The sequence below is a fragment of the Eulemur rufifrons genome, chromosome 1, assembly GCF_041146395.1.
Source record: "Eulemur rufifrons isolate Redbay chromosome 1, OSU_ERuf_1, whole genome shotgun sequence".
Lineage (NCBI taxonomy): Eukaryota > Metazoa > Chordata > Mammalia > Primates > Lemuridae > Eulemur > Eulemur rufifrons.
The window spans coordinates 88,215,476-88,243,310 of NC_090983.1; the positions used below are offsets into that span (position 1 = coordinate 88,215,476).

At 48.2% G+C, this 27,835-nt stretch overlaps 2 protein-coding genes across 4 annotated transcripts in view; one reads left to right on the forward strand and one right to left on the reverse strand.

The window, feature by feature from the left end:
* Window positions 1–4,821, forward strand: part of LYPD1 (LY6/PLAUR domain containing 1) — a 30,078-nt gene extending 25,257 nt beyond the window's left edge. For all 3 annotated transcript variants that reach the window (XM_069460134.1, XM_069460048.1, XM_069460195.1), the window contains one exon: window positions 4,573–4,821. In XM_069460134.1, coding sequence (XP_069316235.1) covers window positions 4,573–4,808 — 236 coding nt within the window. In that variant the 3' untranslated portion in view covers window positions 4,809–4,821. The remainder of the gene's footprint in view (window positions 1–4,572) is intronic.
* Window positions 4,822–5,237: 416 nt separating this feature from the next.
* The window catches only part of GPR39 (G protein-coupled receptor 39), a 196,443-nt gene continuing 173,845 nt past the window's right edge, over window positions 5,238–27,835 (reverse strand). The window contains exon 2 of the mRNA XM_069459919.1: window positions 5,238–5,763. Within this exon, the coding sequence (XP_069316020.1) occupies window positions 5,258–5,763 (506 nt within the window). The 3' untranslated portion in view covers window positions 5,238–5,257. The remainder of the gene's footprint in view (window positions 5,764–27,835) is intronic.

Here is a 27,835-nt window from a genome sequence, read left to right on the forward strand (position 1 = left end):
GTTTCTAAGACTCATGAACGTGGTACCAATAAACTTTTTGATCGTTGCCCAAATGATAAATAACAGTGGTATCTTGATGTAGGTTTTTTCTTTTTTCTTTTAGACAGAATCTTGCTCTGTTGCCCGGGCTGGAGTGCCGTGGTGTCAGCCTAGCTCACAGCAACCTCAAACTCCTGGGCTTAATCAATCCTTCTGCCTCAGCCTCCCGAGTAGCTGGGACTACAGACATGCACCACCATGCCTGGCTAATTTTTATATATATATATATATATATATATATATTTTTTTTTTTTTTTAGCTGTCCAAATCATTTGTTTCTATTTTTCGTAGAGACGGGGGGTCTCACTCTTGCTCAGGCTGGTCTCGAACTCCTGACCTCAAGTAATCCTTCCACCTCGGCCTCCCAGAGTTCTAGGATTATAGGCTGATGTAGTTTTAATTCGCATTCCTCTTTAGGATGAGGGAGGGTATCTTTTCACATGTTTCAAAGCTCTTCCTAGTTCCTTTTCTATGAACTATCTGTTCTTATGTTTTCCCCATTTTTCTAATAGGTTATTATTTATTTATTTATTTCTTACTGATTTCTAGGACTTTTTTACATATTAAGGAAACTTGCTCTTTGTGATTCGAGTTACGTTTATCTTCCCTAATATTCCACTTGCCTTTTTACTTTACTTATAGTGATTTTACTAGACAGAGGTTTTGTGTGTGTGTGTGTGTGTATAGTCTAATGTGTCAGAAGATTATTTTTCTGTAATCTTCAGGGTGTTGCGTCTAGAATAGCCTTCACTACTCTTCCATGATAAAAGAAATCGCCCAAGGTTCCAAACTGTCTTTTAGTACTTTTATGGTTTTATTATTTTTTTTTTTTTCAGCATTTAAATCTTTGAGCCACTAGCCATTTATCCTGGCAGTCATATGAGTGATGGAACTGGTCAATACTTCTAAGTCCCCACTGGGCTGTCCCCACATTCCTGATTTTCTTTCAGCCTGAGTCTTAATTCTGCACACTTCCACCCCCTGCTGCTGCAGATCCTGTCCTGTGGCTTTCTTCAGTTGCACCAGCACAGGCTGCACTGACTTCCTCATGCCCAAACCCAGGGACATTCTCTTAAAGCTCCTTAGCAGCCTGTGTGGTGTCCAATCACATGCTCTTTCCAGGGCAATTCTCATATCCCCCAAGACCACTCTCATTTGTCCTTGGCCCTCCTCCCCATCCCCAGCCTGCCCGCTGAAGAGCCTAGAATGAATCTGGAATGCTTTTCTTTACCCTAGGCCCTGGGAGAAGCAGCTTGTTCCCACATCTTTGCAGATTCTGATGCCAGCCGTTCTGCCCAGCCTCACCACTCGGCCCCATCCGTGTCTTTCTGAGGCACCGTGTGATCATATTATCCCCACCACATTCACTGCCATTAAAAGGATGAATAAAATGCCTTTCTGTTTTCTCAAAGCCCTCTTTCGTCTTGAATTTCCCCATTGCAGGTAGGACAACACCTCCTACCTGATTCCTCTCCCACTGCCCAATTGAGTGCTAGCGTACTCTGTCTTTGTTCTTCAATCTCTCCAAAGCTAGCCCCTCCAGACCCCCACGCCAGCCAGGTGCCTGCCACTTACTTTGATGCCTATGGGGCCTACATTTCCTTTCATCTGGTTAGAAACCTCTTTAGTCATATAAGTGTCACCCAAAGCATCTCCAGTTCTAGTCTCCCAACTCGGACTTCCACCGAGGGAGGTTCTCGGGGACCCACAGCTGCCCTGAGCCTCTCAGCACTCGAGTCTGGATCCTTCTGGCACTCTCATTGCCCCTGAGGATCCTCAGGGGGCCTGGCCTGGAGCAGCCAGCCAGTCAGTGGACACACCTGTGATATCAGACCCCTTTCTCGGCACAGCTGAGGGAAATGGCATCCCCCTTTCAGCATCCACCAATGCCCCGGCTCTCAACCTTCCCCTTCAGAAAGCCTTTCTGCGGTGTCAGTTTATGAACCACCAGCTTGAGAGCTTGCACCCCCCACTTCCCTTGTGAAGATGAATTGTTTCTGACTAAAGATGTGAGGGTCTCGGCAGGTGATGCAGCTCTGCTGGTCCATCTCGTCATAACCTACGTCATCAAACTAACCTACGTCATCACTGATCCTTAACCCTGCAAAGCTAGGCTCAAAAATAACCCCCTGCCATGTCACTAAGTAAAAACACAAATTGCAGAACAGCATGTAAGTGTGATACCATTCACAGGCTGGGCGCGGTGGCTCACGCCTATAATCCCAGCACTCTGGGAGGCCGAGGCAAGAGGATCACTTGATCTCAGGAGTTCAAGACCAACCTGAGCAAGAGCAAGGCCCTGTCTCTACTAAAAATAGAAAAATTAGCCGGGCATCATGGCACATGCCTATAGTCCCAGCTACTCAGGAGGCTAAGGCAGGAGGATTGCTTGAGCCCAGGAGTTTGGGGCTGCAGTGAGCTAGGCTGACGCCACTGCACTCCAGCCCAGGTGACAGAGCAAGGCACTCTGTCTCAAAAAAAAAAAAAAAAAAGTGTACAAATCCACATACCGTATTTCTCCTTGGGCAAATATGTAAATATATAGAAAAAGCCCTGGAAGGAGACCACTGTCGTCACCACTGAGTTGCCTGGGAGGGAACATGGGGAGGTACTGGGACTGGCAAGAGTACTCAAGGGGCATTTTGACCTTACTGACTCTCTGAACCATTTTACAGTGAAAAATATATTTGGTAAATATTTTTAAATTCTTACTTAAGGGAAAAAAGTTCATTGTAGTTGAACTGGCAAATGACAGTGCTTTTAATATTTAAGAAAAAGATAGTGAGCAAAACTTGAGTTCCTAAAAGGGGAAATGGATAGAAAACGTAGAGACTGTGGGAAATGTATGGGTGGGCAGTGCCGGGAAGCATACGCCGTAGCAATCAGACGTGCCTCCCACATGCACATACAGGTGTCCTCTGTACCTGGGCTTTCGCCAGAGCTCTCACCTTCCAGGATTTTGTAACAAGGTTAGAAAATTAATCTTTACAAACATGCAGCTATAGAAAAAAATGACATAAAATTGCATGTTTTAAGGTAAATCTAAAGTACTTCTGTGCCTCCCACTTGGAAGTGTCAGGCAGTTTGATTTTTTACTGTTTCTACAACACTCAAAGTGGCAATTCTCAAAGAGGAGGGCGCCCAAACCCACAGCACACCTGCCCACAAACCTGCCCACACACCTGCAGAGAAGGAGTGGGTAAGGAGCCCCCATGGCTGGCAGGAGTGGCCATATCCCTCGGCTATGCAGGGCAGCAATCACACTAAGACCGTTTACCTCAGAGTTCAGCTTAAGCGTTAAATAGTATCTGTACAAAAAAAAAATTTTGTTGACACAAAATAGCCGCACACCCACACACAAAAAACTATCTTCAGAGTAAAGCACCCCCCTCCCCCGCAAAAGAGCCCCACCATTTTTGTGGTTAATTTGGTGTTCTCTTTGCTATACGGTAATAGTCTTGACAGCGTAGAGCCAGAATGCTAGGTTCAAATCCCAGCTCCATTTCCTGCGTGTGTGACCTTGGGCATGTTACTAAACCTCTCTGGCACTCAGGCTCCCCATCTGTAAGTGGGGTGGTCATGGGGCCCTCCCTTGTAGACTCGCTGCAGGTAGGAAGCGAGCTGGCGCACTACAGCCATCTGAACAGTGCCTGGCAGGCAGGGTCCCTTAAATGAAGCTTGGCTAGTATTATGATTTAAATTGTGTCAACATCCAGCTTTAAGAAATCAAATGATTATCCACGACACCCTAATTTGGTGACTATACTGCAATTTGGACAGGACACATATGCTCCACGAGACACGCCTTCTAGTCTTCTCGGGAAGTTCCTTTCTGAGCGCAGACAGCGTGTGTTACTGAGTGCTAGCTGGGTGGCCCTGATGTGGCAGATGGCCCTGTGTCCTGAGGACAGAGCTCCCTTCCTGAAGAATAAGGCTGCCGTGGGCACACTGGCAGCCTGGTTCCCCTACACTAAAATCAGTGGAAAAATCAGGGCCCCTTCAGTAGGGATCAGATTTATTCCCCTTTGGGATTTGGTCTTTCTTCAAAGAACTCCAGGATTTAATCAACACAGTTGAGAGCCATCTCTCTGGGGTCGCTGATAAAGTAATAACAGAGATAAGATCTAGAAGCGCCACTTGTGGTCCTCGCTGGCATGAGATAGTTTGAACCAAAATAAAAAAAAGTAAATAAAAAGCTGTGTCTTGTACACAGTGTGAACTCTGACTTTAAAAAAAAAAAAAAAAACAGACTTTCATTTTAACAGCTCTTTATTCACTCGTATTGGCATCTAAAATAGATTTTGGAACAATTTTGTTAAAAGTGGTAAAATGGTGACTGCCTCTTTTGCCATATGTTATATCGTGTGTATTTTGGGGAGCTCAGTCAAACAAGCCGAAGCACCTCCCTGGCTGCACGAAGTCTCTGGGCTGCGGGAGGAGTAAGGAAGAGCTGCCATTCGGATCTGGGCTCAGAGGGACGGCTGTCCTTTGGCCAGTGCGCATTAACCCAGCTCCTTTGGGTCTGTGTTGCAGGGATCATGTACCGCAAGTCGTGTGCGTCATCAGCGGCCTGTCTCATCGCCTCTGCCGGGTACCAGTCCTTCTGCTCCCCAGGGAAACTGAACTCAGTGTGCATCAGCTGCTGCAACACCCCTCTTTGCAACGGGCCAAGGCCCAAGAAAAGGGGCAGCTCTGCCTCGGCCCTCAGGCCGGGGCTCCCCACCACCGTCCTGCTCCTCAAATTGGCCCTCTTCTTGGCACACTGCTGAAGCTGAAGGAGATGCCACCCCCTCCTGCATTGTTCTTCCGGCCCTTGCTCCCCCACCTCCCCGAGTTTCTTCCGGGTGTCCTTTTATTCTGGGTAGGGAGGGGAGTGTGCGTTCTCTTTTTGTTCCTTTGCAAACAATGAAAGAGCTCCGTGTAAAAGCATTTTTGTAAGCTCTGAATAAATTCAGTCTGACTGAATTTCCAGCGTGTACACTTGAAGGAAGGGGATAGAGTGAAAGTTCACCCCCCCTGTGGTGTAACCAGAGTCAAGGCCAGGCTGGCAGAACCAGCCCTTAGAAGTCACTAAGGTGGGCACCTGCCTGTCCCAAAGCCAATAGCTTCCATCCTGTCCCTGGCGGGGGCACAGTTTCTTTTGTGACCGCTGTGTGAGGGTCATGCTGCTTTAGTGCGGGGAGGGCCGGTTCCCGCTCAAAGCCTCCTTCCTCCACGTTCAAACTTCTTGCTCCCCAAAACCGTTCTCTGGGGCAGAGGGGGCCGGTTTCGTCTCCGAGCTGGGATCTGGCGAACCGAGGCTCCGTTGCTGGGGCTTGGCCTCGGGTTTGGCCTCGCTCTGGAACGTGCTTAGGAAAACCTTGTCGGGTCTCCTGGCCGAGGACCCGCGCAGGGAGGCGAAGAGGAGCGGGCGGCGGGCGGAGCGCGCGCCGGGGGCGCCGGAGCTGGCGAGCGCGCGCAGCCGCCTCTCCTGGTTGGCGTGCGGCAGCGCCAGGCGGCAGCGCAGCACCTGCGCGAACACCCTGCGGAACTGCTGCGACGACACGTTGTACAGCAGCGGGTTGATCACCGAGCTGAGGTAGAAGAACGTCTCCGAGAAGGGGAGGAGGGTCATGTACGCCCGGAAGTAGGACCGCGTCCAGTCGTGCTTGGGTTTGGCCGCAGCCATGATCCTCCGAATCTGGTTGGGCATCCAGCAAACGGCCAAGGTCACGACGATCAGCCCTGGGCAGGCGAGAGCAGGAGAGAGAGAGAAACAAAACAAAACACAACGCAGCATGAGAACAAAACAAATAAGTAAAAACCATAAGATATTTAGCCCCTCGGTTCTGTGCTTCCTGGCCAGAAATGGTACCAATTTTTCAATGTTGTGCTTGACAGCCGCTTTTGCCACTAGCAAAAGAGAACTGAGCGCTGTTTCAAACCCGGGGAGAGTGGCTGTATTAAAAACCATTAAATGCTTCAGACAGTGTATTTATACGTGTTGATGTCTGTTAATTAAAAAAAAAAGTTTTCGTTGATGTTTGTGTATCTGGAAAGCATTTTATGTTGCCCATAAGTCTGGTTTTGTCTTTCTGTTTTAAAGAAATAGATGTATATATACAGTATAGCCATATTAGATGAAACTGTATTTTAAAAAATGCACAAAGAAGACCCAGTGATATTCTTAAGTCAAATGGAGGTAGTGTCCCTTTGGTAACAAAGAAGCATATTTAATGACACTGACTTTGTATTTGGTTTCAGGGGAAGCAATATCAGCAATAGCCTGTCACTGAGAATTTTTTTTTTTTTTTGGACATAGATGTGCTAGGTATGCACACCTATAATCATGATGCTCGTATCTGCAACAGCACCTGTTTCTTTTCAAACACTTTTAGATACGTCATCTCTTCCACCATCATGTGGGAGAAAAATTATCCCCAAACAATGACAAATATAAAACTTCGGGTTCAGCCAGGAACATGCTCACTGCCTTTGCAGCACTGAGCTTCAGTGTCAGCAGGCTGGAGAGAAGAGACACCTTTCAGTGTCCCTCTGTGTGGATCAAATGTTGACTGCAAGTACATTTGTTCGCATGCCTACTATTTGCATTCCAACTTACCTAATCATCACTATTGCTACAGTTCTGACAGACAAAAAGATGCTACATAGCCTACAAACAACTGAAATCACAGGCATCATAAGAGTTTATCTACAGTGACCAAAAACAAAAAAGAAAAATAAAAGAAGATCAAGGAATCTGCAGAACATTTGCTCTCTCTTTCCTGGAGAAGCCAAGACACCAGGGTGTAAGTTCCTGTGTAGAAAGCTGATATCTTAATGCACTATTCATATTCTCAGAAAGGCTTCCTCCTGTTCCTTAATTTGAATCATAAGATAATAAGGAAAATTCATTCACATTTTCAAACCTTCTGATTTTCCAGGAAACTACAGGGAAGCGATGGTTGGCGATGATTGCTTCTTGCCTATGATCAGTGGTAAATATTTCATTAATAAATGCTCCAGGAAAAACAGCCATGTTCACACATCCCAAGTTGGGCTTCCTGCACACACTGGCCTCAGCATCCCTTGCCTGGTGGCAGAGGGACCCTAGATGTGTTCTCTGTACCTTAAATAACTCAGCTACCCCAACAACAAATCCTCTACAAACCCCGTATGTCAGCAAGCAGGGTCTTGGAAACTCATCTCCCTTGTTGATTTTCAAGGGTTTCTCCTGTCAGACCTCAGCCCAAGCTTTGAAATGCAAACCAATTTTCTTATTTCTTTCCTTTGAATTTGCTATCCTGAGAATACTAAGTAAATCTAAAAATAAAATAGGCAAAGTAACATATCGATCTGATGAAAAGACAAAAAATACCACCTTAAGTCAAGAGTATATTCTGAATCATCTAGTTATAGCTGCTGGATGGGAACAAAAAAAAAATCAACATTTTTCTGATTTTTTTTAAAAAAAATACTTGCATAGGAATTCAGGACCTTTTTTTCACTGCTTTGAAGAGTGCAGGTGCTTCCAGCCACCTGTGATATTCCACATTCATTCTTAAGGTCCCGCTCCTTGTTTCCGTCTCGTGCAGCTCTGAGGGGTCCATCTCGTTAGTTGTGAAGGACCTAGGCAGCATACCATACCTGGGGGAGCTACACATCTTCACAAAGTTTTACATTTTTCCCCCTCTTCCCTGTCACTGAATTTCAGAGAACAAGTACAACCATCTTCATCTGAGGACTCACCTCCCAGAATATGAAAATTGAGCACACAGTTTTAGCTGTGTTCTATGCTACACAGCAGGAGGTTGTACTGCAGGTGGTGAGAATCCAGAAAGGCGATGAGAAGCACTTTGTACTTAACCACGAGCGGAACATCACTCGGCTTTTAAAGCCAACAGGCAAAGGCAATGAGAAGAAAAGGCGGGTGTGGGGGGCAAGGGGAGAGAAGTAACAAAATTGCTTTTCTTCTGTCCTGTCTTTGCTCCTTGTTCTCTTGATCTCCTGTTTACATGACCCTTATTCTTCTGTTAGCTTTCCACATGCACTTGCCTGGTGTCAACTGCATGATCAACTGATCTTCCCATCAAAAGAAACGGGGTTCAGTAAGAAGCAAGACCCAGCATGCAGGTAGGAAGCCAGGGACAGGGGCAGATAAAGCGCCGTGGTGTGGTTTGTAGTTTTAGCCAGGATGAAATTCTTGCTCTGAAATCAAAATGAGCTAAAGTAGCTAAATAGGAGGAAGCTCAGCCTGAATAAGTAGCAGAAAATGGGGTGTCAGACCAGAGATGCTCAACGATAAAGCAAAAGAAGGGAAAGTTCAGCTTTCTTGATGTAGAAGTAGGTAGATACGATAGCAAGTACAAACTTGAAGAGCAGGAGAGACAATGACCTGAATTAAAAATGGACCTAGATTAAAAAATTATGCATCTGACAGGTCTTGAGATATAACCTAGAGCAACGCAGAATATTTATCGAGTTTTCCCCATGCCAGTTTCTTTGTTAAGCACTCTGCTAATTTCCCATGCATTTCTCACTCCTGACAACAACCTGGTAATAACCATTTGTGTGAGGTCAAAATGGTTATTATCCTAATTTAACAAGTGAAGAAGTTAGTGGTCCAAGTGCTATGGCTAGGATACATGCTTGTCAGACTCCAAAATCCATGATACATATTTTTTCATCAAGACACAATATAGTCTGTTTCTCATATTTTCACTTTGAAAAATATGGAACCACAAGAAAGCAAACATTAACCATAATTCTACCATGTAAAATGGATACAGAGCAGTGCTGTCCACTGGAAATATATCATGTAAGCCATATGTAATTCAAAAATTTCGAGTTGCCACATTCAAAAAGCAAAAATAGCAAGTGAAGTCAATCAATGTAATAATGCTATTTAATATACCCCAAATATTATCATTTCACATGTCATTTCAACATGTAATCAATATAAAAATTATTGATGAGATATTTCCTTTTTTCACACTTAGTTTTCAAAACCCAGTGTGACTTTTACGGTACATTTCATTGGTAAAAGATACATGTGGCTAGTGACTATAGTCCTGGACAGCACTGATTAAAATAATCCTTCCTAGCCCCTCCCCAAAGTAGCAGACCTCCCTATTTCCTCCTCTTCCCATTCCCCCAACTGTCCCTGTCCCAGCTACATACCCATGTCAAACCAAGGAATCTCCCGTATAGCCTGTAATTATCGTATCACAGTGCAATCAGGGCTGAATCCTGATCCTATTTCCAAGTATGCATTCTTGCTCTACTGTAGAACAGGTTTGTCCCATCTTGTCATACGAAGCCTTCCATATAAGGGAACCCCAGATTACTTAAAACCTAAATAATTCTGAGGCACAAGGATGTATTTTGCATTTCTTATTCTAAATTTTGCCTAGCCATCCTGGAATAATACATATTGTGCCAACTACCTGGCAGGCTGTTGGAATATACATATCTCAACTGGAGGTGGGAAAAATGGCTGGTGCTTTTCTTCCTGTGTTTTGAAAGATATTTTTGTTCTAGGAAAAGGGAGCATTGGGTGAACAGGTACAGCCAATGACAAATGTGAGGCATGTGCCTATGAGCAGTATAATAGAGGTTAGTCTCTTTAAATTTTGTCATTGTAAATTTAGTCATTTTATAATGACAAGTAATGCTTATTTTTACATCTGAAAAACATTTATTATTTTAGATATTACACTGTTGAGAATAAACACCATGTCCAAAGGTACCTTTCTATTCTGGCTGTTTGCAATTGGTTTGACTCTAGTCTCAGCTACTCTGTAGATAAGACAAAGTTTTAAAGTCTTATTCATGCCTTAATAGAGTATATTAAAGATTTGACTAAATTTACGTTTGGCTGCAATCAGTTTGGACTTGTATATTACATTTGGAAAAAATCTATAATGCTTTGGTCTGTGTGATGTAATATGCAGCCTGCAGTTAAATAACTTTAGTGTGAACTTGAATGAAGATCAGTGAACAGAACCCACTCATGTAAAGCAGGTAAACTGTTTTAACTGAATTATTGATAGATCTGTATTGTACTGCAGACAGCCTTGCACTCTGGGTTATGAAATACTTTCATATCTTATCTGTTTTTCCACATAAAGTACTTTCATTTTTCCTCCTTGATCACCACACTAAAATGACAAGAGCCATTAGATGATGACACAGATTCATTCTTGGCAGAGTAATGTTGTTTAAAAAACAAGTAATGCAGATGTCTAACAACACCCTGCACTGAAGCTTGACATTTCAAAAGAGCCTGCTTGGTTTAATCTTCAGAAGTGCATTAAGTTCTGCAGCCCAGGACATGGCGGGATTGATATATCTGACACTGTGCTGTTTTCTTCCTTCTAACCTTTAACATGAAAGTTAACTATTTATATGTTCCCCAGGATTCATCTTAGAGTCATCAGAGAGTGGGACAGCAGGAAGAGACCTTGACACTAGCTACATAACTCCCTTGTCTTACAAATGAGGAAACTGAGGCTAAGTGGCTGCCCCATGATCATCCAGGGTCAGGGTGGCAGGATTCCTTCACCCTGCCCTGCTGCTCAGAACACTAGATTCTATCCTTGATTGCCAAGTGAGGCTCCTACTATTTTTTACTGAGTCTAGGGGGTTATTTTCCAGTTTTAGGCTCTAGTGCCAACCATTCACAGCATGGGATGCAATGAGAGGCAGGTCTACACAACACCTTGTCTTCAGTTTTAGAACCAGGCCCCCCAAGAACAGGCATTTGGCAAAACTCTGGAGCACATGGTTCCCACCGAAAGGAAGGTAAAGTCTCAGCCTGAGGGAGCTGAAGAATTGTCTAGAAACCAAAGTATAACTTCAGATCATGACCTGGTGACCCAGTCTACAAGGCCTCCATCTGTCTGTCTCATCTGTCCATCATCTATCTAGCATCTGTCTATCCATCTAATAATCTGTCTCCGTCTATCCATCCATCCATCTATCTTACTTAAGTACCTACTACAAAAGGATACTTAGTACTAAGCAGAAAAGATCTGGAAACTTTACCTCTCCCCAAGCAAAGGTATCTTGTGTGATTTAAATAAATCCAAAAGAGTTGCTTTTCCATCTAGTGTTAGAGTCCCATTTTTACTGAATCATTGCAGCCTTAGGGATGCAGGGGGGATGTTGAGGGTGATTTAGGATATCTGTGACTATTACAGCTGTTCTGTCTTCCTCCCACCTGTTCCTGCCCATTTTCCAATTTCTCTCTAACCCTATCACAGTGAGCAGGGCTAGGCATCTCCACCACCATCTTCCATCCTCGTTTTCCCCCTGATTAATTTAAGTTCTCTGGACTTCATTTATTCGCTTGGCAAGTACTTCTTGATTGGCTGGGGTCTGTTGCAGACCCTGTCCTAGGTCCTGATGATACAAAGCTGAGGAGGATAAAGCAGCCACAGCCTGGTTTTCTAAGAGCCAGGACTACAGTCTGAGCAGAACATGATAGTAGCAACGAGAAAGGCTGGCGGACATCCCCACAGGCAGGAACATTCAGACAGAAAAAGTAAAGGAGAGTAAGAGTTACCCTGGAAAAGGGCAGCCCAGGCAAAGACAACAGGAGCAGGGCAGGAGGAACACAATGGCAGCCCACCTCCTGTGGCTGCAACAAAGGGGTGGGTGGAGACAGTGGGAAACCAGTGTGGTGAGAGAACACTCCATCAGGTTTTGTGGACAATAAATTAACTTGCATATAGTAGGGTGAGGAACATCTGCTTGTCAACTGACATTTAAATAGCAATTGCCAGTGGAAAGTAAGCATATGGTTAGTTGAATGAAGAGCCAGGAAGAGACAAATACATCCAATAAAAGATTTTAGCGCTTTCTCAATTTATATGTCAGTGTTTGCCAATCTGCGTCTGCAGGCCAGCTGAGACACTGATCCCACTCCCTGACCTTGGCTGACCCGAGGAGTCCAAATCGGCACCGACCTTGGTTTAGTCTCTAACTTTGAAGATAGTGGTTTTCAAAGGCAGGGGCCTCTGGGACAGCAGCATCAGCAGCCCCTGGGAACTGGTTAGCAATGCAGATTTCCAGGCCACACCGCAGACCGACTGGATCAGAGACTCTGGGGGCGGGCGGGTAGGGCTGCGATATGGGGTTAACAAGCCCTCGATCGACTCTGCTGCACATTCAAGTCTAGGGAAGTGTCAGTTGAGGCAGAGCCCCCAGATCAGTGGGCGCTGGCAGGGGCCCCATCACTGTCACTCACTTGCCTCTGAAGCATCACCTTGTAAGGAGGGACCGTAGTCAGAGCTGACAGTAACTACAAACTCCCTCCCTCGGCTTCTCTCCTTGAAAGCCCCCCAGCCAGCCCCTCTCTCACTGCCGGGCACAGCTGCCCCCATCCCGCCTCCCATCCTTCCTCTGCTCCCTCCTCTCCTCTGCCACCTTGCCTTCCCCTTCCCTCTCATTTTTCCCACCTTTCCCTTTCACCTGCACGTCTCTTTCTTTACATGTTTCTCCAGTATGGAAAGCAGCGGGATCTCTCCTTTCTCTGCTCTCTGCTTTTCCCCTTTCTCTCCCTCCACCTTTTTCCACTATCACCACAAAGCACACCATGCACAGCCCTTCTGGGCACACACCTCCCCTTTCTTTTGTTTTCTGGATGGTCTTGAGAAGGCCACTGAGTTGGCTGCAGGTGAGCTCCTCCGTAGCTACCAGGGGGCTGCCAGAGGGGGCTGTCACCACTCACTGCTAAGTTTGTCAAAGGAAGGCGGAGAGGCTTTGGAAGCAACCGGGATGGGGTGTAGTTGACCATAGACTGACCGAACGCACCCACTGAGAGCCAAAGCCAGGTCCCATGTCCTCCGACCCTGCCAGGAATTGCATTGACACCTTGCAGCCACTTTTCCAGTGACCAGTCAGCTCGGTGACCTTTGTTTAAACAGTCTGCCTGCTTGCCCTTTTTCCTATTGAGAAATTTTCTTTAGGAGAAGACAGAAGAGCTATCGGGATTTGGTTTTCGGAGAAGGGCATAGGCCACAGCTTTAAAATGATGTAAACGCCACAGATGGCTGCTCCTGTCCATGGAGACAGATGGTTTGGTGTCCCGTCCTTGCCACAGCTGTTTGACGGAGCCCAGGAAAGAACTGTCTCCCCAGCGTGACTCCATCCACCATGTTGAGGCCAGAGACCTCTGCCATGTGATGGAGAAACCAGATCCAGATGGGCTGCAGTTTGCTGAGCATTACAGCCATCTCATTCTGCTCTACAAGCTTTAGTACAAGAAGAAAAACTATAAATCGCTACAATAACACACATATATTTCTAAAATAAACCCTCCTGTCTGAGAGCTGTAGGGCAGCCACTTGCACTCAGAGTAAATGGCATTTAGTGTCGTCATTGTGGTTTAGTGCCTCTGTTCCTTCATGATACATGATAAATGATCAACTGGAATCTGCTAAATACGTATTTTTCTATGTGGATCTCAGCTGTATGTAGCTGTGTGGCTTTCTATGCAAACAGTCTGTTCTAAATCCACAGATAGGAAAGTCCTCAAGTGTGGTGCAGCTACAAAAGGCTGTAGCTCTCTTCCAGCCGGACAGGTGGAGCCAAGTGCTTCTTCCCAGGAGCTCACAGCAGAGGAGTTGGGGGGGGGGGGGTGGTACCGAGGGGCACAAACGCCTCCAAGCCCGCCAGGGAGGCTGCGGACCCTGTGACAGACAAGCTCATGGCTGGGGCATCCCCAACAGCGGGTCGACTCATACCAGCCAGGCACTGGCCACACCACCTACAAACACTGATAAATGGCTCAAAGTCTGACTCTTAATAGAATTTAGCTTCCTGGAAAGACTTCAGAGTGTAGTCCACTGGCGAGCTAGCAGATTCCCCAGAGAAGTGGAATGAGGTGCCCACAGTCACACAGCCCATGAGTCCAAACGTAGGGCCTCCTGGGCCGGGGGTGTTCGCACAGGCCAAGAGCTCCCTTTAGAGCCCAACAAAATCAAGCAGCCTTCAGATGAAGCCAGCCAAGCCGTGCTGCACGGGCATTTCAGGAGTGCAGAGACAAGCAAACGTGCCTGAAGACCCTGCTCCCTCCCTCTCTCCTTTCCAAGTTCCCTGCCTGGCCCCCCAGACCCTGAGAGGGCCAGACCCCAGCCCTGTCATGAGCTGGCTGGCCTTCCACCCAGGCTGGGGAGGCTGGGCGTGGGAGGGCGCAGAGTAAGAGTTTCCTCTTTGGGCATCTCGCTTGCAGCTGCGCTGGCCAGGAAGAGAGAATCTGCCTCTCAAAGGCAATGAGCTGGGAGGAATTGTCGACCTATATTTCTCAAAAGTAAAGCTAGACACCAGCTACCACTTCCTGTCACTGCGATAGAATTAGGAACAAGGATTAAAGGCAAGAGAGTGGTTTCTGCCAACCTTGTCTAGATTGGGGTGTATTAGTCAGCACAGACAGCCATAACAGACAGCGTGGTGCAAACAGTAAATTTATCTCTCACAGTTCCAGAAGCTTGGAAGTCCAAGATCAGGTGCTAGCCCTTTGGGTGCCTGGTGAGGGCCCTCTTCCTGGCTTGGATATGGCCACCTTCTCTCTCTGCCCCCACACACAGCAGGGGCAGAGGACAGGGAGGCCAGGGGGAATCTTTTTCTCTTCTTACAAGATCACCAATGCTATTGGATCAGTGCCCTACACTTATGACCTCATCTAACATTAATTACCTCCTAAAAGTCCCATCTCCACAGTCACATTTGGAGTTAGGGCTTCAGCATATGACTTGGGTGGGGGAGGCACAATTCAGCCCATAGCATGGGGTGTCACACATTCCCACTGGCTTCTATGACCCTGTCCCCATGACGTGTTGGTCCCTTCCCCCACCTCTTCCCTTTGGTCGCCAGGCCTCTGCACCTGCTGATGCCTTGCCTGGACCACACCCTCCTCATCTTCTGTTCTTCCTCCTCCTTTCTTTCTTCCCCATCCTCCTTTCACCCCAACTGCCCATGCTTAGTCCAAACCTTTGTCCTCAAGTTTCTACTTAAGTGTCACTGCCTCCAGGAAGCTTTCCTTGACTCCACAAGTCTATATCAAGTTCCCTTCTATGAGTTCACCAAGACCTTTTATTCCTACTCCCATCATCATAACACTACAGCATAAAGTAGATCATAAACTCAATGAGGACAAGAGGCTCTATCTTCACTGCTATATCCTCAGTGTCCAACAGAAAGCCTTTACATAGTAGCTGCTCATTAAATGTTGGAATGAGGGAGGGAGATAAAAAGGGTAGGAGAGGTTCTAGATAAGGGACTCGAGTAGGAGGCATTTAACCTGCATTCATCAAATGTATATCAATTTGAAACCAGTCTCCCTATCCAGAAAGATCAGTGTTATCCCCCTGACTTGGGGCCTAGTGCCTGGTTTGTTTCCATCTCCATTCTAAGGATAAGAGAAGGAGAGAGTAAGAATTGAGAGAAGGGATCACTCTTCTCATTTAAGCAAGGACAGAACCCCCTGCCCAAGGAGGATTAGACAGGGAGGGGTGAAGGATTCTTGGATTCTGCCAACTGCCTTCTGGGGCTGGCAGCTTTACCCTTAAGCCCTCTCCGCTACTGACCAACCCTGAGCTCTCCACACTGTAAACTCTTTTCTTTTCCTGCTCCTCTCCAAGATGGCTCCATGGGGCACAAACAGAGTACATACGCAGGTCAATGTGTGAAATGGGGCACAGAAATCCACATTTACCAAAGACATATTGGAGGACATTCACTTGTCCCAAAGTAATTCACCTCAAGTCCCTTTAAATTGCAGTCCCTCGTGAAGATGCTACAAGTCTTTGTCAGAGAAGCTAAAGGCCAAGCCTCAGGGTACGGAGCTGGGCTCTGCTGCCGCAGAGGGAACTTACACAGAAATGATGAGAACGTGCCTAGATGAGCACCTGGTAAAGGCCGTGGGGCACCATTTCTACACTGTATTCCACATGGCCTGGGAGAATGAAATCTGACAATTAACACCCTGAATTTTCATCTAGGTACAACTGGGTTGTCGCAGGAAAGGATTTGGGAAGAGCACACACAAAGGTGGCCAGATTTGCTCCCCTCCTACCGCGTGCCTGTCCCAGATTTTCCAACAAGTTCCTCCCTGCGCTCCTCCAGCTTTGCCTCCACCTGACCTGGGGTCTCCCCCAGCACGGGGAGGCTCAGCCTTACTCGCTAGAGCTCAGCACTGCCACCAACACCATCACCTCCACCTCTACCACCGGTACCACTGCCGCCACCTCCACCATCATCATCACCTCTACCTCTAACACCAACACCTCTGCCACCGCCACCTCTATCATCAGCTCCACCTCTGGCTCCATCTCTACAACAATCGCCATGGCATCCACCTTCATCTCCACCACCATCATTGCCACCTCCACTACCACTCCCATCGTCATCACCATCTTCATCACCACTGTCATCACCACCGCCACCACCATCATTGTTGTCACCAAGATAGCTCCCAGAGTTCAGAGATCCAGGAGAAGCCTGACCAGAACCACAGGATGTCAGACACATTGCAATCCCAAATTCACAAAAAAGGCCCAGAAAGATTCAGTGACTTTCCCAGTGTTATCTTTCTAATCAGTAGCAGAGAGAGGACCAGAACTTAGGTCTCCAAATTCTTTCCCACTACCTGGAAACGGAGCTCACATGCTCTGCCCTAAGGCCCTGACTCCCTCAATGTACACACACACACACACACACACACACACGGGTATTTAGGATGTAAAGGTCAAGGAGTGGACAAAAAGTAGAGGATGTAATAAAGGAGGAAATAGATCAAAGGTAGGTTTGCAAGAAGAGAAAATTCCAAATCCCAGGAGGACTGGAGCCCTGAGCCCTTCCCAACTCCCTGTCCCCACACAATTCCTCTCCAGGGGAAATGCCAAGGGCAGGAGTGCTCTGTAACTGTCTGGTCATCTGGTTAATTGGCCAAGAAGGCCTCCATACCACATGACATAGCTCCTTGTTTCCTTCCCCCATCCTTCCTTCCAAGGAGGGGTAAGGCCTGGGATTTGGAAGCAGACAGACTTGGGTTTGAATCTGAGCCTCACTACATACTAGCTGTGTGACCATGGACTTACATCTCTGTGGAATGGATAAAATAATAATATCCACCTCGTTATCATAAGAAACGCTAAAGGAGATGAACGCACACCAAGCACTGAGTAGCGGTGATGAATGGTGGCTCATCCTGCTTAGTGCACAATCCGATCAGCTGCCCTGTGATGAGGGGCTACACAGCCAAAAGTAATACAGACGCTCTTCTAAGTACTCAGCTTACACTTGCTTATTTCAACCTTACGGGAAGCCCCACAAGGTGGCTGCTACATAATCCCGCTGCTATCTATTATACTAACACGAAACCTGAACTATGGATGGGTTAAATGACCTGCCGAAACTCGCAGCTGGCAAGTAGCAGGGCCAGATAGTGACCCAGAGAGCCTGGTCTAAGTCCATGCCCTTAAAGACCCTGCCCCAGCTGGCCACCTGGGCTGGGAGCCCCTCAGGAGATCAAAGATCAAATGCTTCCTGAGTCTCAAATGCAAATTAAGGGAGTTCAATTCAAATGGCCGCAAGTTCCGAAATAAATTTCATCCTGTGGATGCCACAGTGAGGAACAGAATCTCAGCTGTCAAGAAATAAAGATCCACTCTGACGTGTCTCTCTGACAAGGAAAGGTATCATCTTGAAAGGGTCTTTTTACATTTAAGGTGAACACAATAAACTTTTCTGTTACTAAGAGAGAAGCTTGATGGAATTCAAAGAAGCAAACTAGCTTTGAATAGGAGCCTGGCAGGCTAGACTGCTGCAGAATGTCTGCTTTTGATTAGATTTATTTTATGAGAAGCAAGAACCTCCACCCCACCCCCGCTGCCATGCAAGGAAACAGTGCCAGAGAAGGGTATTTTCCTATGAAAATTAATTTAAATTCTGAGCTGAAGACAGTTCTCCCCCATCATAGTGTGACTCTGCCCCTCCCCAGATATGCAATCTAGAATGCTGTTTCAAAATAAGTTAGAAAATGAGTTCAGCTCCCTATTATCTGTTCATCTCATGTAAGTTAGCAATGAAATTCTTAGAACGATCTACAGCCAAATGCCGGGACCGGAGGCAAAAAAAATAAAATAAAATCAGCTGATGAGAGAGATACTCCAAGAGGTGCACGCAGGAGCCAGGCTCATACTGTGCTTGATTTAGAGCTGAGAGTCTCCACTGAGCTTAGTAAAGCTCTCAGGAACGTTGAGATGGTATCAGGCTTCTGAGATAGGGTTTTGTATCGAGAACGATCAGATGAGGATGCCTTCCTGCTAATGATTTGAAAATGAAATTACTGTTGCATGACACGATAAGAATAAATCCCTCCTGGTGGGTTTTTCTTTTAATAGGGGCAAAAAGAACATGGAGAAAACAGTCTTGCAGGTTTGGGAACATTAAATATAATCTTTCCCATCCAGGTGCAGCAGTAAATGTCAGAGATGCACATTATTATACATAGTAAGTACAGTACAGTGCAACAATAACAACATCCTGCTTTAATTTTTAAAGTCATTCTTCATCTATTGTCTCACTAGCTGATCACCTCTGGGCACTGTCCTCAGCTCCCTGCTTCGCACTCCCTCTCCCTGGGCGCCTCCTCCGTCACTCTGGCTTGAAATACCATCTCTAGGGATATACAGTTCCCAAATCAACATCACCAGCCTCAGTAGACATCCATATCCAGACCCCTGCAGCCGCCTGCCTGCTCAGCATCACGGCTTGGAAAGCTCGTGTACACCTGTAATGGGACACATTCATGCTGAATTAATGACCAGCCACCCAGCCAGAGCTGCTCTCTCTGCACTGCTCCCAATTATAACAACTCCTGTCACCACACAGTAAGTTTCTGGCTGGAAACCTGCAAGTCCTCCTGTTCTACTCCCTCTTCCGTCACTCCCACATCCAATCAATCCCTAAGCCTGTCGCCTTCACCTCCCAAATCTGTCCCTGTCTCACCATCCCCCCTACCACCATCCTCATCGGAGCTTCCACTGTCCTGTGCCGGGACGAGGAAGAAGCCCCCTCAAGACATTCTCCACACAGGCCAGGACCATCTTGTCAAGTCACAAATCAGTCCATGGCACCACCTTGCATAAAACTTTCAATGGCTTCCCATTAACCTTAGAATAAGATCCCAAATCCAGAATTCTACAAGATCTGACCCAGCTTCCTCCTCCAGCCTCTCCTCGGACCACGCTCGCTCCTGACACCCAATCTTTCGTTGGTCCCCGGAGCCAGCCAACTCCCTCTCGCCTCAGGGCTCTTACCCAGCCAGTCTCTTCTCCTCAGCTTACTCACTTTTCAGTTCACTGCTAAAAGACCGCTTCCTCCAGGAGGCTTTCTGGGACCTCCTGGTTGGGCCTCCCTATCATAGGCCCGCATTGCCCTGTACTCGGCTGTGCTCTGTGCACTTGGCCGTGTTTAGCTGGAACTTGTGTCCCTGACATCAGTCTTCTCAGCCGTGGGAGCTCCATGGGTCTGGGCGGGATCCGTCCTGTTCTTTGTGTGCGGTGGCTGGCACAGCACCTGGCACGTGGCAGGTGCACAAGACGTTTGGGATGACCTGCCAATTTGCTTCTCTCAACCGTGCGGTGCGGTAGATGTGCTGGGAGCCGTTATCCCTGTTGTTACTGATAAAAATGATGAGATGCACCACACTGAACCAACACGGCTCAGGTTGCAAAGACAATGAGTGGAAGACAGACTGAAAACCGGGATTTTCCCATCCAGCACCTTCAATGGCAGGGACATCACTCCCCTGCCATGTCTGCACGTTTGCAAAGCTGTCTTCCGGAGATACGCTCCCACGCCCTCTCCCCGAGCTTAGCCCAGAGAGGGAGGCAAGCCTGGGACCTTTCCAAAACAAACTGAAGATTCTCATCCAACCTTTGTCTTTAAGAACCTGTGTAACTATGAGCAACACGTTAGAATCACAGAAACTTGGGCTTTTGGACCTGGAACAACCTCAAAGATGACCGATAAGTTTCCTCGCCTGTAAAATGAGGGGTTGTCTTGGATTTCTGAGGCCCCTTCCAGCTATAAAACTCTGGTTGTTTAACTTCCTACAGGATCTGCATATAAAAATTATGGACTATATGAATCACATTTCATGGGAATATTGTGTGAATTGAATGAGACCATACACTCACACTTTTTAGAATTTCCAGGTACATAAATCCAAGGAGTTATAATCATTCCTCTACGGAAGGTCCTCAGTGATGCCTAATTGACTTCACCCTTGCCACTCAGAGTGTGTCCTTGGCATCTCCCGAGAGCTTGTTAGTCCTGCAGAATCTCAGGCCCCCCAGACCTGTGAACACAAGCCGCATTTTAACAAGGTACCCACTGACATGTGGCCTCACCAGCAACCAGGCGTCTCAGCATCACATCGGGGCCCTTCCTGACCTCCTTGCTGCCCGTTCCCTGAGCCCTTCACCAGTTCCCGCCTGAGCCCAGCACCCGGCTTTTCCTAATGGCTCACAATTCCAGGGCATTCCATGCCTCTGCCCTGGAGGGACTCTAGGAAACTCCCACCAGCTCAGGTATCCTCTTCTCTGGGAAGGGCTTCCAGATTCTTCAAAGAAAAAGAACCTCCCAGACCTTGTTCCTGTTTCCAGGACAGGACAGCCACACCATTTTAGTGACGAATCTCCATACCTGGCCCACTGCGAGCACCTGGAGAGCAAGGCTCCTGCCTCAGCCACCGACTCAAGTCTGGTATAGCACAGTAGGGCCTCAATTTGTGTTTATTGAAAGTATGAAAAAAAATTTAATCTCATTAAAATGTATGCCTAAGTCCCATCCTAAACTTTGAACTGAACTAGAACCTACTGCACTGATACACATTTCACTTTAAGGTAATGGTACTTAGAAATATCATTCTGAATGTATAGGAGGAAAATCAGGTATCACCTTTCCCCATCCCACCCCAGAAAGGGATGCATAGAATAGAGTGGCTTCAGGTTGCTCTAGAACCTGGATGGAGACAGAGCAGGAGGGCGAAGCGGCAGCCCAAGGATTCCCCGGGAGGCCTCCTCCTGGCCATGCATGAGTGAGAAGTAGGACTCCTCCTCTGTCCCACCAGGGCCCTGCCTGGTGCCACGCTAGACTCTGCATGTGTCAGGCTTGGCACCATAGCAAGCCTGTGGGCATTCAGAGCTGAGGCTGGGAGAGGCTGCAGAAGGATGCAAGAGACCAAGTAGGCCCTTCAAGCAAACCAGCCCTACCCAGGAAAGGCAGGCTGGGGTGCAGAGGGGCCAGGAGTCTCGGGAATCAGGCTCCAGAAACTCTGGAACTCTGCTGGGAATAGTGCCCCCCAGAGCAAGGTTCAACTTGAGGGTGGCCCCTGGCAGGAGCACAGCCCCAATGTGTGTGTTTGGGGGACATGGGGGAGTCCTTGCTCCAAGATGCATCTGAGGTGGGAAAGGAGGAAACAGTCGGAGGAGTAGGAGACCAGCTTGGCTTGGTGCATGTTGGAATTGAGCGTGGTCAGAGGCCCCAAGTGTAACACCAGAGCTACCTTAGGATGCGCCTGCCAGGACCAGAGCTGGCATAGCCTGGCACCCTGCCTCCCTCCCAGTTGGCCCTGGAACCCCTTACAGATTTTCCCATCCCCACTGTGCTAGCAATGAGGAAAGCGAGGTCCAGAGCAGGCAAGAGACTCAGCCAAGGTCATTCAGCTAGGAAAGGAGTGAGACGCAAGCCATACCTTTTCCTCCTCCCCATGGCTGAGGCTCTTTCTTTCAACTTTGATGTTTACGACTCATGCAGCTTAAGTAGACATCAGTTTTCATGCCAGCCTGAAATTAATCCTCCCTTCCTCTGGTAAGAGCACCCCGATGTTTCTTTGGGGAACCACTGTCCCTGACTCAATCCCTGAAGTTCAAGTGGGAGATTGTCTCCACTCTCCATCCCCAAAGGCCGGTAGATAGTGAATGAGTAGACAGAGCCATAGTAGCTGGTTCCATATGTGGTTAACATGAGACCCAAATCTGGCCAACCAGAGCCAGACTTGGGGCATGTGCTGGAACCCCTGGAAAGAAATTCTCTGCTGGAGTTGACATAAGCCTCTAACCCTGTGGCCATGACTCCCCCAACACGGGAGAGCCTTTCCTAAAAGGCTGTCATTTACCAATGCACAAGAAAGCAAAGAGAAGATATAGCTAGTGAGAGAGAGAGAGAGAGAGAGAGAGAGAGAATGCTTGCTAATATTATTTGAGCCTGGATCCTGCCAATCCTGAAATAAGGCCTAGCCACAGACTTTTCAATGACGTGAGCTAGTAAATTTTTTTCTTCTCCTTTTTTTTACTCAAGCCAATTTGAATATGGTTTTCTCTTACGTCTGAGCATGAGAGTTCCACTTACATAAATGTCTTTAATTAAGTGACCTGCAAAGGAGATTCTTCAGCCTCCTACGGTAACATCACTCAGTCTCCTAGGTATAATCTGAGCCCTTCCACCTATAAACAAACATTTCCTTTTGCCCATTTGAAGTGAGAGAAAGAGAGAGACAAGGGTGGCTGTTCACCACTCCTACCACTGGGACTTTAGTTATTTAAAAGCTGACTTCTCTCCTTTCTCTTTATTGACTAAAGAAACCCAATCTTTTCCTTTTGTAGGAAATCTATACTTATTTACTTGTTTCCTGTTGTAAAAAACAGCTACCATTTCTCTTCCTTCATGCAAGATACTTTTGGATGTAGGATTTAGAGTCGGAAGGGATGTCAGGAACACTCTAGTGGAGCCTTGTCACCTGACCCACGGGAAAGCAGAGGGTGAGCGCTGAGCCGCCCCACCAGCCCTGAGTCCTCTCACCTGCAGGCCAGAGTCTTCCCTCCACCCCCAATACTCAACAGGTGTCAGTGACTCACAGTGACCTTGCACGTGGCCAAAGGTGTTTAGGGGTTGATTTAAATATTGAATACTTACCAAAATGCCTTTGGAGAAAGCACAGTAGACTGGGATTCTAGTCCCGACTCTGTACTAACCAGCCGGGTGACCTTGGGGATGTCGTTTAACCATTTTAGGCTTGTGTTTTCATTAATAAAATTGGGGGGGGTGGATTAAGAGGATCATGAAATGTCAGAAGTTTAATGAACCTAAATTAGATCACGGACAGAGAGAAAACTGAGTGCTAAGTCAGCACCGCATGGGAATAAAAATCCACCTCAGTGCCGGACTTTAAAGGTGACCATCTTCAGAAAGACACAGGAAAAGACGGGGCTGAGAACCCTGCAAGCCGTGACTAAAAACATGGCTCTGTTTTCCTTTTTGTTTTTATATGTGCCCTTGGTGCCTTCAAATTTGTCTCTTTTTTTTCCAGTATTTTTTTTATTATTATTTCAGCATATTGTGAAATTTACCTCTTTCAATCTTAAAACTGGAACACACTGCGTGGTGAGCATGCAAGCCTGCCCAGTTTGCTTCCTGCTCTACAACACTCGTCCCGGCTTCTTTATCATTTGCTCCTCTCCTTTCCTCTGAATATTGTCCCAGAGTAAGCAGAAGGTTCACTGAGAATATAGAAAGTATTCCCACAAAACCAGGGAAAAGGCGGGCAATCCAGTAGGAGAAAGGGCAGACTTGGCTAGGCCGGTCCCCAAAGGCAAAGCTGTCCCACACTGTGAGTCATCAGAGAAACGCAAGTTGAAGCCACAGTGAGATGTCACCACACACTTACTAGAATGGCTAAAACAAAAAGATGGGGGATGAAGCCATGTATAGGCAAGGACATGGAGCAACTGGAACTGTCACACACCACTGGTGGGAGTGTGCAAACTGGTACAATTTCTTTGGAAAGCTGTTCGGCAGTCTTGACTAAAGTCTTGACTTATCCACATGTTTAGAACAACCTGTGTATAACAGTCCCAAACTAGGAACCACCCCAAAGCTCATCGGTGGTAAAATGCATAGATGAATGGAGGAATAATCACGCAGTGAAATACTGTACAGGACACACGCAGTGAGGATCAGCAGGCGACAGCTGCACCCTGTGACACGGGGGAATCTCAGACATGATGTTGGGTGAAGAAGGCAGGTGCACGAGATTATGTTTTGTAAGATTTTGTAAATACAAAGTACAAAAACAAGAGAAGCCAGTGTATAGTGTTAGAAGTCAGGACAGTGGGTGCCCCTGGGGGGGAGGGTTAAGCACAAGGAGATGTGGTGGTTTGGGGGGACTAGGGACACTCTGCCTCGGTCTGGTTCTCCGAGTGTGCTCGAGCTATAAATATATCATATGTGTACTTTTAGCATGCCTGCAGTGGACTTCAATAAAAAGCTCAAAAATACTTTTGAATAAGTATTCCAGTAGTTGGGCTGAGTTGTGTCCCCCCAGAATTCAAATGCCGAAGCCCTAACCCCCAGTACCTCAGAATGTGACTGTATTTGGAGACAGGGTCTTTGGGGATGAGGGAAACAAAAGGCTGCAATATTTTGCCTGGTCTGAGGCCCAGCTTGGGGTTTTACAAATTCACTCTTCACAATAACCCTGGAAAGTGGACATCATTGAATCCACTTAACGGATGGAAAAGTGAGTCCTGTCCAAAGACACCAGATGGAAGGGCTGGAGCCAGGTCTGAGCCTGGATCCCTCTGCCTCTGCCACGCTCGCCCCTTCTGTGGCACCCCAGCTGCCCCTACTCGCACCTCAGCGTGGCAAGTGGCCAGGTATTGGAGTACATGTGCCATTTGCCCAGGCCCGCAGGTGATAAGGACCTTCTGGCACTGACTGTCTCACAAAGAGCTGGCAGCGCCGATGGCAGAACAGCCTTGCCTCAAATGAATCAATTGGAAAACAAAATAAAGCAGCACTTGTCACAAGTCAGAGTGTGTGGCTGACACCCCCCACGTGGTCTGCTCCGACGCTGGGCGCCGGCATCTCTAGAGGCTGGGCTCAGAGCGCAGGAAGCTCTCAGTCCTGGTCATCTGCAGCAATGCTGGTGACAACTTTTATTTCCCTGTTAACCTGCTCTCTGAGAGACACTTTGGTAATGAGCTCAGGGAATTCAACTGCTCAGGGACCAGCTTTCAGCACAGCCAGCTCTGGACAGGAGGCAGGAACTTGGGAATCCTCCAGGTCCAGCTGGGAGAGGGGCTCCAGGGACCGGCAGCCGAAGCCAGGCAGGCAGCCGCATACCCAAGCCGAAGACACACAGAGTGGGCCTTTCCGGATTCCTCTGGAGGTTGGACATATTAAAATGTGACAGTCACGGTTTGATGAGTCAAATAGGACCCACTGGAGAAGAAGAGAGAAAGGGGAATAGAGATGGGTGTGCGGAAGTGTCTGGGCAAAGCTGGCCCCAGGAGACGCAGGGTGTGGGGGTGGCCGGACTTCCTGCAGAAGCAGAGTCCTCACTCCAGGCCTCCCCTGTCCACACAGTCACTCATCCCACCCAGGGGGAGGCAGGGGACTCTGAGCCCAGGCGTGAGGTGTGGGTATCTCAGGGCATATTTGCAGTGAGCCTGGGGACAGTGTGGCCTCCGAGTTCACGGTCCCAGGAGGCTGAGATGGGGTGGGGAGGGGGAGGAGATGGTTGAGTGGGTAGTTGAAGGCCCCCTCCCCAGAATGTCCCTGGCATGACTGTGTCACAGGCCAAAGGTGTCGGCAAACCCTGGCAGAGAGCAGGAGGAGGCCTCCCGGGGAACCTCCCATCCTCGGGGTTTCCTCCTCTGAGGCTCCTCCACGGGCACCTTGAGACAAACTGTGCAGGGAGCTGGGGCTCCTGCCTGAGGAGGGGACTGTGTTGGCATTTATCATCTTTAATGCAAATAAACCTCTCCTGGGGGGCCTGTCACGAACACAGATCATCGGGCCTCACCCCCTCAGGAAGCTGCTTGGAGTCTGAGACTTGTGCACGGTGGAGGTGAAGGGCTGGGGGACAGGCCTTGTGTGGAGGGCTCGTGCAGGTGCCCTGCATGTGTGTGCGTGTGTGTGCGCGTGTGTGTGTGCTGGGGGTCAGGGAGGGGGCAGCTCTCTGATCCCCAAGAATTGATGAGCATATAAAAGGAGGTTCTAGAACCAAATCCCCCACTGCCCAGGCCGGTGCAGGGAAGGTAGGTCTGTCTAATCGGCACCAACTGGATGGCCACCATCCCTCCCAGGAGGTTACACCACTACACATGTTACAGAGCACACAGGCGTCCTCAATGACAACCTTTACATAACTGCCACTCTGAGGAGAAGCCTGCAGCCCTCCTGCCCACAGAAACGGAGCACACCTGGGCAGAACGGGTTTAACCTGGGCTCCCCCACCTGGATTCTTGGTCATTCTCTACCTGTCTATAAGACGGAGCTAGTGTTTCCTGCCACAGCGTTCAAAGGATTCTGCCCTTGCAGGCTCCAGGGGAGGAAGTTAGTTCCACCTTCCCCACCGGGACTGGAGACACACTCTGTGGGCCTCCCCACACCTGCCAGGTCCCTGCCTGACCTTCTCAGCCACCACTCGGTTCCTGAAATCGCTGTGACCTCGGCTAGCAGCTGAGCCTGACCACACGGTGCAAAAGAGAGGGTGGGCTGTGCCCCACGATGACCTGGCGCCCGCGGGTGGGGCCTCAGGTGGAGAAGAAAGCAAAGCACCTGGCTGCAGAACCCGCACAGGAAGCCACACGCTGGGGCAGTGCCTGCCGGATGCAGAGGCTGCAGGGAGCCCGCGGCAATCTTTGCACATTTCTGCCCCAAACTGAAGAGACAGGCAAGGGCAGGGCCCCCGGGGCACCCACATCCCAGTCCCTGGGCTGTACGCATCCTTGGCCTCCTCCTCACCTTCTAAATGCCCTCGGTTCCGTGGGCACCTTTGCAGCTGAGGACCAACAGCTTGGCGTTAATGAAGCTGGAGATTAAAGGTGGGGCAAGGGGACTGCTAAAGATAGAGGACAGGGGGGATGGGAGATGGCGAGAAGTCCAGGTACCTCCTCTCCATCATTTGCCCGCTCAGTGGGGAGGGGGCACTGTGGCCCCTGGTGCAGGAGGAAGCCCCCAGCCCAGCCCAGTTCCCCACCTCCCCACCCCCCAAGTCTAGATTTCCCTGGGCACCCACCTGAGAAGCGGCTGTGTACTTAACACTTCTTTACTCTGTCCCCATTTAGTCAGAAGCTGTGTTCTCAATCTATCGTCACATTTATGATCGAGAAAGCCCTAATTTTCTGCAATAATGTTAAGTGACAATTCAAGGCTAAATGTACTTTAATGTTGTGTAATGCTTCTGAAGCAACATCTCGACATTATAATATCGCCCCTGAAATTACTAGTCTGAGTGAAAGGAGGAATGAACAACTTGAAAATGAAATGAAAATCTAGCAAATTGATCTGAGGCTGAAATGAGGTTCAGCATGTTTTGGCGACGAGGATGGGAGAATGCCGGGGCGACCTCTGTCAGGCAGCCAGACGGCCTGGCCTGGGAAACAAACGTTTAACTCAGCCAATGTCTTTTTCCACCTTACCTATGAATCAGAGAGGAGCCAGCCAGAATCGTCTCCCCTGGCTTTTCCCGGGAGGGAGAGGGAGGGGATACGCTCAAGAGGAATTTCAGGGAAGGACCAGAGTCAGGGGAAGAGGGAGGTCAGGGCAGCAATGGGCCGCAGAGAGCCTGCTCCCCTCCCGACGCTGCTCCGTCAGTTCCCTCTGTCCTGCTCAATGCTTAGCGTGTTCCATCGTCTCCTTTATTCCCTGTGTTACTCCCAAGTATCAGATGAGGACACTGAGGCTCAGAGAGGTTAAGGAACTTACACAAAGTAAGGTGTGTGGCCTGTCTTGGAACTCG